Source organism: Quercus robur, chromosome 6 (genome assembly GCF_932294415.1).
Source record: "Quercus robur chromosome 6, dhQueRobu3.1, whole genome shotgun sequence".
Taxonomy (NCBI): Eukaryota; Viridiplantae; Streptophyta; class Magnoliopsida; order Fagales; family Fagaceae; genus Quercus; species Quercus robur.
In genome coordinates, this window is record NC_065539.1 from 39,256,938 (window position 1) to 39,269,650 (window position 12,713).

The 12,713-nt window shown below is 35.7% G+C and overlaps 2 protein-coding genes across 4 annotated transcripts; both read left to right on the forward strand.

Annotated features, from left to right (window-relative positions):
* Nucleotides 1-146: 146 nt before the first annotated feature.
* Nucleotides 147-4,802, forward strand: LOC126688705 (protein PSK SIMULATOR 1). 2 transcript variants are annotated; one of them, XM_050383485.1, is made up of 2 exons: nt 147-2,484; nt 4,481-4,802. In XM_050383485.1, exon 1 carries the CDS (start codon nt 547-549, stop codon nt 2,305-2,307), a length of 1,761 nt encoding a protein of 586 aa, XP_050239442.1. In that variant the 5' UTR covers nt 147-546; the 3' UTR covers nt 2,308-2,484; nt 4,481-4,802. The 2 variants fall into 2 exon arrangements, with proteins under 2 accessions (XP_050239442.1, XP_050239443.1); XM_050383486.1 differs by lacking the exon at nt 4,481-4,802 and adding an exon at nt 2,834-3,127.
* A 1,612-nt stretch (nt 4,803-6,414) lies between these two features.
* On the forward strand, nt 6,415-11,607 carry LOC126688706 (bet1-like SNARE 1-1). 2 transcript variants are annotated; one of them, XM_050383488.1, is made up of 6 exons: nt 6,415-6,583; nt 7,163-7,310; nt 8,902-8,958; nt 9,047-9,106; nt 9,204-9,289; nt 11,311-11,607. In XM_050383488.1, exons 1-6 carry the CDS (start codon nt 6,570-6,572, stop codon nt 11,336-11,338), a joined length of 393 nt encoding a protein of 130 aa, XP_050239445.1. In that variant the 5' UTR covers nt 6,415-6,569; the 3' UTR covers nt 11,339-11,607. The 2 variants fall into 2 exon arrangements, with proteins under 2 accessions (XP_050239445.1, XP_050239446.1); XM_050383489.1 differs by lacking the exon at nt 11,311-11,607 and adding an exon at nt 10,542-10,971.
* Nucleotides 11,608-12,713: the final 1,106 nt, after the last annotated feature.

The following is a 12,713-nucleotide window of genomic DNA, read 5'->3' on the forward strand; positions in this document are numbered from 1 at the left end:
TTTCGTTCAAACAAATAAAACAGAAAAGTAAAAAAGAAAAGAAAAGAAAAGAAAAAGAAAAGTAAAAGTAGCAGATTGCAGACGTAATATTTTTGTACTTTGATAAAAGATAAAGAAAACCCTCGGAGTCTCAGTGCACTTTCAAATAGCCGATCCATCTCCCTTTTTCAAAAAATCATTGTTTCCTACTGAGACCCCAAATGAGCAATGAAAGCCTAGGCTCACAGTTGAGTCTGAGTCTCACAAACACAAACACTGCAGCTCCCATTGATTACGCACTCTCCACGCCTACTCAAAGGAGCTGCACGCGGAGTGTTCACTTTCACCATTGCCATTGTCGACTCACACGCTGACTACTTTGTTTGTCTGTCTCTCTCTCCCCAACCCCAACTCTTTGTTTACTCAGTCAAAACCAAAGACTTTCAAATATTTGAACCCCCTCCTTTTGTACACTTCTTTGTCACAACAGATCTGTTTCTTTTTTGTTTGAATTTTACAAGCCTTGTTCTGACTTCTGGGGCTTCTGGGTGTTTCTCTAAAAGAGCAATGGTTGCGGAGCCTTGGATTGTAAAGATGGGAAGCCAAGTAAGCACAAATCTCAAACACGCACTTCTACTTGAAACTTCAAAGAAGAAGCATGGCTCAAAAAACCAACTTCCAAAGCAAACCATAGGCATCCTCTCCTTCGAAGTAGCTACTGTAGTGTCCAAAACAGTTCACCTCCACAAATCTCTCACCGACTCCGAGATCTCCAAGCTCAAGTCCGAGATCTTGAAATCTGAAGGAGTGTTGAACTTGGTGTCCTCCAATGAGTCCCATCTTCTAGACCTCGCTCTAGCCGAAAAGCTCGACGACTTGAACCGGGTCGCTGGCGTGGTTTCCAGGCTCGGCAAGAAGTGCTCTGAGCCAGCCCTGCAAGGGTTCGAACACGTGTACGGTGATGTGATGAGTGGAGTTATTGATGTGAAGGAGTTGGGTTTTTTGGTAAGAGATATGGAAGCTATGGTGAGGAAGATGGAGAGGTTCGTCAATGCCACCGCGAATTTGTACAGCGAAATGGAGGTTTTGAATGAGTTGGAGCAAGCGACGAAGAAGTTCCAGCACAATCAGCACGAAGAAAGCAAGAGAGCTTTTGAGCAGAAACTGATTTGGCAGAAGCAAGACGTGAGGCATCTCAAAGAGATTTCGCTTTGGAACCAGACGTATGATAAGGTAGTTGAACTCTTAGTCAGAACTGTGTGTACTATTTATTCTAGGATTTGTATGGTTTTTGGAGACCCTGCTATGAAGAAGAATCAGCAAAATCAATTTGGGACTGTTTCGGGTCAGATTGATTTGAAGCAGCGTCGTGTGCATATGGGTTCGGAGCAATTGAAACGGGTACGTAGTGGTAATAGTAGTGTGTGTCATTCGGGATTAATCGAACGAAATCCAGTGCAGCAGAGACGGGTTACTAATTTTAAGTCTCAATTCGATTCAAGGAGAAATGAATTGGGGTTGTTAAGAGCTGAAGATTTCAATTTTCCGTGTGGAACGAGCCCCGGGAGGCTTTTTATGGATTGCCTTAGCTTGAGCAGCTCGGTTTCTAAGTTTGATGATGATGATGATGATGTTGATTATGAGGATCGGAGTAGCCAAGTTTCCAGGGCGGTTTGTGGTGGTTTGAAAATGGAGCAGTTGAACTTGAAGTCAAACCATTCGGGTTGTGTTGATGGATCCGAAATTGGGGTTTTGCAGGGTGGTGCTCGATTTGGCCCCAAGAGTAGGATTACTGTGTATGCTCCTCCTTCCACGGTGGGAGGCTCTGCTTTGGCATTGCATTATGCAAATATTGTAATTGTGATAGAGAAGTTGCTTCGTTACCCTCATCTAGTGGGTGAGGAAGCTAGGGATGATTTGTATCAGATGTTGCCAACGAGTTTGAGAAAGTCTTTGAGGACTAATCTCAAGTCCTATGTCAAGAATTTGGCGATATATGATGCTCCTCTTGCCCATGATTGGAAGGAGACTCTTGATGGGATTTTAAGGTGGCTTGCGCCACTTGCGCATAACATGATCAGGTGGCAAAGTGAGCGTAATTTCGAGCAACATCAAATTGTAACACGGACGAATGTGCTTCTGCTTCAGACATTGTATTTTGCTGATAGGGAAAAGACGGAGGCAGCTATATGTGAGCTACTTGTCGGTTTGAATTACATATGTCGCTATGAGCATCAGCAAAATGCATTGTTGGATTGTGCCAGCAGTTTTGATTTTGAGGACTGCATGGAATGGCAATTGCAATGTGGAGCTGCTTATGTTCATTGACCACATTGCTGGATTTGAGTACATGAAGTGGTTAGTGGGTGGTAGAGCCTTTTTTTTGGTTCCCTATACTTGTATGAAGACACAGATGATAGTCCGATAGGATGTGAATATCTGAGCTTTTCACACTGAAGACTTTTTATTCTTGAAGACTTGATTACTAATGTATCATGTTGCAAGGTATGAGATGTTGAATTCTGAAGTACATATTTCCAAATTTCTAATTATTTATGCAACAGAAGTATCATTTCTTTTTGTGTAGAATTTGTATATATGTTTGTGTACAGTTAGTAGTTTTTCCTTCTCAAATTATCTGAGTGTTAGCTAATGTTAAGTTCACTGAGATAATTGGAATTAGTTTTTGGAATTAATTGGAAAAGCTAATTCCAATTAGCTAGAACTTAGCATCTCAGTGCGTTGCTTGGAATTATCTCAGTACAGTTAGTATTTTTATTATTGGAGGGAGATCATCTGGAATTTAATGGCTAATGTTAAGTTCATATTCTGTTGACTCTGATGCATTGTGAAGTGTGGTGGACTACAAAATTCAAATCCCAAAATGGTGCCTGCCTCTTTTAAGAAACTTGACATTATGAAATTATCTTGGAACCCTGGCATACTGACTAGTGTTAAAATTGTTTTTATCGCTTAGGAAATATGAGGATTTTGAAGGTGTGTATTTGATATTTGTGTTCTCTGTAGAGAACTTGCAATGAGGAACCATCATTGTGATTGGGAACGCTCCTCAAATTTATGTTTCTTTGACATGAACACCCCTTAGCTAATGTTTAATTTGATGAACTGGGAGTGATGTTATTGAAAATTCAGCAAGTTAATATTTCAATTGTTTGGCTGATATGCCCTATATACAGCAAGTTTAACATTTCAATTGATGCCCTATGTATTATTACAAGTGACATTATCTATATCAAAAAATTACTAGTGCCATTATACATCTCCTTCAAATGGGATATCAATTCACCGGCCCTCTAATAAAAGGGTCTCCTGTTATTGAACTGATTACAAACCTCATCAATAGCTCCTATGAAACTTGTCAGTATGGCAAAAATTAATCATACTTGAAAACTTTGATGTCATTTAGGGACCAGGGTACCCTGAATTTACTCTGAATGAATCCTCTCTTTAAGATTGTTTTTCTAGTATTGACAAGCCTCTGCTCTGCCTACCTGTTGAGTAAATCTTCCTTGCTATTGTCTGTTTCTGCTACAGGGACATTCTTAATATCTTATTAGAATATGATAGGGAGACTAATAATTTTCCCTGTTGCGCTAATACTAAGCTAACTTATTTATGTTTATAAAGTTTTTTTTCAGTCAAGGATACCCCTATTTATTTTATGTTTTTATTATTCTTTTTATATATAAAAAAAACAACACATGCTTTCACTAACACTGCTTTTCCTGGGCCAAAAAAAGAAAAAGAAAAAGAAAAAAAAGCTTTTCCTGGATGGGTATGTTTTGAATAATGTGCAATTGTGCATATATATCTTTTGATGCCTCACAGGAACAGTTGTTATATTGTTGTTGCAACACATGGAGCTAGTGCTTTTTAGCCAGGGCTGACTTCCATAATTTGATATGATCTATAGCCTCCATGCGACACATTTTGGCACAACAAATGCCACAATTCGCCCATGTGGCGAGTTGTGGTTGGTAGAGGGGTGTCTCCACATGGACCCACCATCATCCCTCCACCAACCATAACTCACCACATGGCGAGTTGTGGCATTTATTGTGCCAAAATGTGTGACACTAGACTTATTCATATACCTTATTGTCACGGTACTTGATTTTTGTAGAAAGTCCCCTACAATATTTTTTGGATGGAAGGCCAAAAAATGAATAGGAAAATTTGAAGTATATGTTTCAAGTGAATGAAAGAGATGAATAGACAAGGATTATAAAACACTTAAAAAAGAGTAATTCAATTTTTAAGTACATGTTACTTTTAACATGATACCATTCATAGTTACTTTTTTAAGAATCTTTTCTTAAATTACTTATACTCACCTGTATGTAACAAGCTAGGCAACATTTTATTTATCAAATAAGAAAAAAAAACGCCTCTTCAACATTTTTTAAAAGGGTCCTTTCCTTTTAGTTGAACTGATCTGATTACTAGTGTGTTTCTATTTATCAATGATATCATTGGGCAGGATCTCTAAAATGCTCGGCAGAATTTTTTTTGACACTGATCTGATTGGGTGATGGCACTGCAACAAACGGGTAAGAGAGAAGAGGGCTTGAAATTGATTTAGTAGTCTACAGCTTCATCCAACAAGGAAAGCAGATGCTATCATGTGGCATTAAGCAGGTGGCAGTAGAGGGCATTCACTGTGATAATTTAAGAGCTTTCAATAGTGTCGTTGGATGTCATTAATTCTGTGTATAGGGTCTGGCCAGATAGAGAGAGAGGATAGCCTCTCCATCTGATTAGCCTTGCAGTCACGAAATAAATGGCTTTCATTTCATGATCTAGCCCGGTTTGTGAGTCCCCAATCTATGGTTGCTAATTTAGATTGGAATCTACAATTTCTCGTAAAACTCTGAATTTTACTATTAACCATCAATGGTTGATATTTTGAGTGGGTGAATGTAGGATTACAAGAGAAACTACTCGAGGAAGAGGCTGGAATGAACTATACTTTCAAAGTATTAATAACTAGTAATATAGTAGTTTAAATTAACTGCAACATATTTCATGCTTCCAAACAAATTTATAAGAAAATTTGGACTAAAATAATTAAACTAAAATTTATAAGGAAAAAGAACTACAAATAATCAATAGAAAATTGCAGTGTAACCCAATTTTTTATTAGCTATATATTAAATGGTCTAAAATAGGATCTAAAGGGCTAGGCAAAATTTTGCTTTACTTATTGAGCAACTAATAAAAGTTCAAACTATAAAGTTTTGTATTATCACCATAAAGAAGATTACCTTTAGAGACTCATTACAGAGTAGGGAAAAAAAAAAAAAAAAAAAAACCTCATAGATCCACATGCAAATAAGCTTATATTCAACATGTATTTGACTATAAACAATGAATTATCCCCAACCCACGAAAGAGTTAACTTTGAATTAAAGAGTTTTGACCATACCGATTCAAAAAAAGTCACTATAATTGGGAAAACTGTAAATGAATTTAGATAAGAACAAAAAGAAAGGGAAAAAACTGGAGGAGTTAGCACTTTCAAAAGTGGAAGACCAGTTCTCAAGCTTAAAGAATGAAGTTGAGATCCTATGATAGACTAAAATTGATATATTCAAGAGCTCATGAGGAGTTTTTTGGCAGATTATTGTGAGGAAAGTTTATTATCACTATATGGTTCTTGTGAAGTTTTTAAGGGAGATACGGAGAGGAAAAAATCTCATATGTACCAGGCGCATAAGACCACTGTCTCATTGACAGAGAGATATATAATTAGCAAAATAAATGCCAAATTAACAACTGATTGGTTCTCTCACTACTGAAATAGATGATAGAAAAATTTGGAAAAGTTGGAATAAGAAAAATAGTGTAATTTGGCATTACAATGTCAAATTAAGAGTTGCCCAAATCCAAATATTTCCCTTTCCCATGTTGGAATTTCCTTTATCAAAATTCTCAACAATTAAAGACTCATCCATTCAAAAACAAAAATTACTACCAAGGGTCTTGTAGCTCAATTTACACCTCTTAATATTTCTAATAGATTAAAGCTAAGGTGAAGTATTTTGAAGATTAGGAAAAATGTTATCAATTATAGGCTTTTAGCCTAAACTGAATTAGTTAACCAACTCTTGTAGTTTATTGGTATTACTTATTATTCTTTGTGAGGAGAATCAATGTTCTAAACCCCTATTCCTAAACTGATTTAGTTAATCAATTCTTGTAATTTGGGTAACTACGGATAAAAATCCGGATAGTAATCGGGATATGGACACTAAACGGGTATCAAAATTAAGGTTTCTATAGTTAAAATTTTCGAGTTGGGTACGGATATACCCTACCCAAATCCAAAAACCTAACAAACTCACCGGTCCATAAGATATTTGAATGGGCTTTAGAATCTGTTTAAATGGGCCTAAACATCAATTCCCCGTAAAAGAAAGCGAAACTGCAAAACTCAGCTTTAAACTCCTTTGGTTTCCTCCTTCAGGCCTCACTCACTGCTCAGCAACCAAATGGAGCCGCGGCTTAAAACCATTCATCTCTGACACTCGCTCAGCTATATTCGTGAAACGCTGATTCACACAAGCAAAATGAGTTACAGAAGGTTCGCTTCCCAATCACTAAATATTCCTTTGATCATTTTTTTATTTGGATTTCTACACTTCGTTTCTCATTCATTTTCAAGATCTACATTTCAAACAATATAACTGTGTCCGATTATTGTACTTCTTTTTAATATATTTCTTTCTTAATTTATGTTTTTTTTTTAATGATTTTAGGAAATTGAAAACGCAGTCATTCGCATATTTTTGAAGTTAGCTTTTGAATTTTATTTTATTTTTTTAAAAATTATGTATAATTGTTTAGAATTGTGATTAATTTGGCCAATCTCGTTTATTAATTAATTTGATTTCGTAAGCATCTTTCTCATTAATGTTGCATATGCTGAAGCAAGACTGAGTTGTAAGAAAATTCAATTGTAAAAAATTCACTGTTAATTCAAAATTCTCCAGCTAATTTTGATGTTTATTTCAATTGAATGTATTCAATTCTCACTTCTGTTTTTTACTTGGTTTTGTGGAATTCGATTTGAAGCATTTGTGGTTAGATAGGGGATCTTCATAGTTGTTGTGGTGTAATTGTTCAATTTTTTAAAATTATGGCATGATCTGTTTCTGTGCAGGGAGCACCGTGGTTCAAGATCCTCTCTCTTTGATGGCCTTGAGGAAGGCGGTCTAAGCGTGTCCTCCTCGTATTCCCATGAAACTAATGATCATGACAATGAAAGAGCTGTGGAGAGTTTGCAAGACAGGGTTTTATTACTTAAGAGAGTAAGTTTTATCTAGGAAAGTGGATGATTAGCGTTGGAGAGTTCTTCAGCATTTAGTCCATTACATTTTTCTAACTCTAATGACAGTTGTATGTTTGTCTCAAAATTTACGCCGTACTTCTCCTTAAGTGGATCATGGGTTGTTTTGGTGGTCTCATAGTTGCAATGAAGTCTTGTAACCTTGTTGTACTATTTTTATTTTAGTGCTTGATTGTTGCTATTATTAAATATGTTTTGTTTATCAAATTGTACCGACGGCTCTAGAAAACACAATCGATGCGTCTGGAGTTAAGAATTTTGATTGAATTAATTTCCAATTGTGGGAGAGACACATTCCATTTGTTGAGACATGAAAAGACCCTTACACCATTCCTGACTTTAGGAGGGAATGGACACCTTATTATTTTGAGTAGAGTTTTGTGCTGTTCCTTTCTAACTGAGACCTATTCTTTGACCGGTTTTATGGGCATAGAAAGCAATTTACACACCCCCACACCACCAAAAACCTTGGAAAAAGAAAAAACCACCACCAGAAGGTTGAGAGAGAAATGGGAGGAAGACAATTTGTGGAAAGGGCTTTCTTCTTCTTCTTAATTCATTTTAATTAGTATTACGACTTTTCTTCTAGTTGATTATCCTTTTAGAAGTAATTATTATTTTTTATTCCTATTATACATGTAAAGTCTCTACGATGTTAATACATTGTTGATTGAGGTGATATGCTTTGCACTTTTGTACACTTGACAATGGCAATAGCACATGCTTCTTTACATAGTTTCCAATCAACGTTTCTGACTGAAGCATTAGCAAGTTCTTTTGCTCAAGGCATAAGTGAAGTTGCAAATTTTTTAGGGCATCTTGATTCTGGCCTCTATTTAAGTTTCCATTGGAGTCAAAGTAGCACTCTTTGGTCATCACTCTTATCAAATGTTGGTTCAATTAGTATTTCCAAGTTATTAACTTCTTTTGTACACATCACTGTAAAGCTAATATAGTTAGTAACATGTAGAGAAGTTTCACATTGCTCAATCACAAAACTTGTTGGATAAAACACTTTGATGCATAGCCAAGAGTCTTGTAGTTCAACTGGTTGGCACATTTTGGTGTTTTCAAAGGAGATAGTTAGAGTTCAAATCCCCCCTCCCCCAATTATCGAATTATCAAAATAAAATACTCTGATGCATAGATTGTCTAGAATATTAGTGCAGGGGACTAACAGAAAGAGTTTAAAAGGTTCCCTGGAAACACGAGCAATGTTTTCAACAAAATTGCATGGTTTCACCATGGACATGTCATCCTGTCCATAGATGTGCCAAGATACTCTCCAACAGATGTATTCATTTAAGTTTCTTTGTCACTACCCATCACATATTCAAACAACCCCTCCCCCAGAGAAAAAAAAGGGTATCAGCATACCTTTATGCAGGTTGTTGTATGCTTTCTTACTTGCATGTGATTCTACAAATGTTCCTGCTTTGTGAAACTAAGTTGGTATATTAATGTAATTGCTTAGAGAAAGGATTAGCAAATGCTTTTTAGATTTATAATCTCTTCATAGAACAACTCTTGATGTATATATTACTCATTGTCAGGTAACGGGTGATATACACGAGGAAGTGGAAAGCCATAATCGTTTGCTTGATCGTATGGTAAGCAAATTACTGAGACCCCTATTTGAGTGATTTTTATTTTTTTATTTTTACACTTATGTTTTAGATCAATTAAATGTAAAATCAGGGCAATGACATGGATTCATCAAGGGGTGTGATGTCAGGAACCATGGATCGATTCAAGATGGTACATGAACTAGATATGCTTTATTATGTTGCTGTTATATATATATTACCACATCTTTTCGATTATGGTTGATTAAGATGATATCTTTGCTATGCAGGTATTTGAGAAGAAATCGAACTGGAGAATGTGTACTCTTGTTATGTGCTTTGTGGTTTCCTTCTTAATTATATTATATCTCATCAGGTAAATGGCTCAACTATGGTATATATTGTCAATTGCAATATCAGTGCCATGCATTTCAAAATGGATATGACCATATACGCCTATGTAAATTCGTTATTTCTATTGCCATCCACTGTGTATATACTTATTAGTGCCATAAATGATGGATTTTTTTTTCTTTCAAATGATGGTTATGCCTCTTTTTATTTTATTTTTTATTTAAATATTTACACTAGATTTATGTTTTATTATTTTTCTTAAAGCATTCCTAATATCCATAGTTCCATGTGCCATGTTGTCATCTCCAGAAAACAAACCAACACCCAATCCATTACTTGGAACTCCTTAACTTTATCCCTCTCAACTAAGCCAAAAACACAAAGCGGCAGCTCCACCCCCTCAACAGCTCACACCTCTCACCCAATATTAGTAAAAGCGTCAAGTGGACTAGCGCACAAAATGTAAATGCAGGTCTAATTGGAGTAAAGTGCACATTTTTCAAATTTAATGTATAATGGTCACTAGTAGAAATTTTTATAACATTTTTTTATTGGTAAGAAACATACACCCAATGGGTCTTTAATCCACGAACTTGCCCTCCATCCCATTATTATGTGATGAGGATGTACCTGTGAACTATAGCTCATTGGAAAAATAATAATATGTTTTGCCTATTAGCTCAAAAGGATAGTGCAATTGTACAAAGTTTATAAGTTCAAATTTTAAGTAAATTATTTCAATTACTCAATTTTTTTTATAAAGTAAATTTTAAAAGGATTATACATGGACAAAATAAAAATATTCTAGTAATATAAATTTTAATCTTACATTTATATACAATTATCTTGTGCTTTATAAAAATCCATAACTGTGATAGCAATGATCAAAATGAAGTTTATGGTTTAAAAAAAATATATCTAAAAGGCAAAGACCAAAAAGCACAAGAATAGTAAATTATACTTGATCATGTCTTTTGATATGTAAGCAAAAAAATATTTGTATATTACAACACCTTAATAATAGTGTTTGTCTGATAATCCATGGTTCTTGTTATTTCTTTCAGGATTGAGCAATTAATTTTAATGATTCATAAATAATTTTAGCAAAAGATCTAAAAATTGCACTTAGGCGTGCTTCGTGCTTCTTCAAAAAACACTAGGCACGCATCATATGAGCTTCACTTTGGCCAATTGAAGTGCATATATCTTTGAAGTTTTTTGCTATGGTGTGCCTAAATGTGCTACTAACAACACTGGTCTCACCAAATACGCAGTTGAAGTGCCAAGCCCATCTTAATGCAATCAAAACCGAACAGCCCCAAATAACATCTATTGCTGCCAGTCATCAACGCACTCATCTTCATCATCAAAACCCAACCACCCTTGGCCTGTGGCCAAAGTCAACCTTGAACAGTTGGCCAAAACAATGACTTGACACTCCACTAACTCCAGTAACGCTATTGATGAGCACTAGCAGTGCCGCCTGGTCCTTGAATTTGCCAATATATGAGTTGAGGATCAGCTTGAGAGTTGAGAGTGAGTTTTCAAAAAATATGACAATAAAAACTTTTAATCCTATATTGTCCTAAAATGCAAGTTAGCTTTTTCAGCCAGGACAGACCAAAAGAACCCTATTTTTAAACTGGTATGTCTGGTAAGTGTACGGATTGGTGGCTTGTACAATAAATTCTACTGGTTCCGGTATGTACAGTATTTGTAACTTAGTTTGGGGCTTCATAAGCTGTATGCTTTGATAATTCAATGCATGAAAAGGCACTGGTGAGGAGCTTGCAAGCCATTTAGGTCTTCATTAGCTGTGCTCCTTAACAATTCCATGCATGCTATGTTAAAGCTACAAACCTGTTTTACACCTATGAAGAGCTTTGTGCTCATAAATGCTTTAATCAATCAATATAGTGATGAAGGTTTTTAGTACAAATTTGCTTGCATGATAAATGAGACATCAAGGGGAAATAGGTGTTGTAGTTTGCATGGCTTGAACAAATCTGTGCTGTTGATGCTGATTAGCTTATTTCTTTGCAGGATGCTCAGATATTTCACTCTTGGTTAAAGTAGAATTATACGAATCCATTCTGCCCCTTGACATCAGTTGTTGAAGAGTACAATCTTGTGCATAAAGGTCCATTAATACTTTTTTCTTTCAGGAAGAAACTGATAAATGGCTAAGTCATGGTTTCTCAGCAACTCCGCTACAAATTTAAGTAGTCGCCAGTGGCTTAAAGTGTATCACGTGTCTGTATGGTGGTGATTTGAATCCCGCTTGAGCATTTATCAAAGTTAGAATGAGAATGAATCTTGAGAACTTTTTGGTATGCTGCATTTATATTTTGTACAGTGATAGATAAGGACATAATTAATTCTGCCCTTCATGGGAAAACTTCCTTCTTGCCAAATATTAGACATCTTATCACCAAGCTAAGACTCCAATTGGTAAATATTAGACATCTTATCACCAAGCTAAGACTCCAATTGGTAAATATTAGACATCTTATCACCAAGCTAAGACTCCAATTGGTTTTTGATATAGGTAGGATTTTAACCCTATATTTCTTATTCAACAACAAAAATTTTTACCAGTTGAGCTTGAGAAAATTACCTAATCAACTAGGCAATAGTTTAGACCCCCTAAATTTTAATTGTGGCTAAGTTAATTTAGGCTAATCTAATAATTAATGCAAAATTACGTGATTAACCAAATTAACTAAGCATTGAAATAACAATTGCACGGATAAAATTTTTTAAGCAGTGCAATAAAGATAAAGAGCAGAAAGTAATGAGAAGCAAACCCAAGAAAAACACTTGATGTATTTTTTAAGAGGAAACCTAAGTATCCTATGAAAAATCTCTATGTGGTTATCGCTGAATGATCCACTAATAAGAATAGTTGCAATACATGGATACAACAAAGACCTTCAAGCCTAAACTACTCAAGGTACTTAAGTTCTCCAAGTTCTTGCTCACAACCATGACTTCTTGGAATCTTTTTTATGTATCAGGTGTGATATTTTTTTAATACATGTTGGATTAAATTGGAACAATATTTCTTAAAATTTGTGTTCGTGTTTGTGATTATGATTTATTTGTTGATAAGATCCCTTTTGGATAGTTTTGACTTGGATGGTTTTGGAAGCATATAATAAGGAAGTTTGTTTGGCTAAGGAGTTTGGGGTGGCTACACTTCTGGGGGTGGTCAAGAGAGCAACAAAGAACCCTACCTCACGTGTTAATCTAAGTGATTCATCTCAACTTAAAAAATCACGTAACTCCCTTGAAGCTAAATCTCTCCATTCAGAACCTAATCATGTAGCTTCTACCTGGACACGCAGAGAAAGAAAAACAAAGGGCAACACGGCAGGGACTTATCAACCTCCTGGAAAAAAGAGAGTTACAAGAACAGAGGTAGACCTACCTGCAGTGTCGGCAAA

What these genes read in the sequence shown, in the direction of transcription:
- LOC126688705 (XM_050383485.1), top strand. Translation starts at nt 547, where the DNA reads ATGGTTGCGGAGCCTTGGATTGTAAAGATGGGAAGCCAAGTAAGCACA.
- LOC126688706 (XM_050383488.1), top strand. An exon ending in GGGTTTTATTACTTAAGAGA is followed by an intron (nt 7,311 to 8,901) that starts GTAAGTTTTATC and finishes ACTCATTGTCAG; the next exon opens with GTAACGGGTGATATACACGA. An exon ending in ATCGTTTGCTTGATCGTATG is followed by an intron (nt 8,959 to 9,046) that starts GTAAGCAAATTA and finishes ATGTAAAATCAG; the next exon opens with GGCAATGACATGGATTCATC.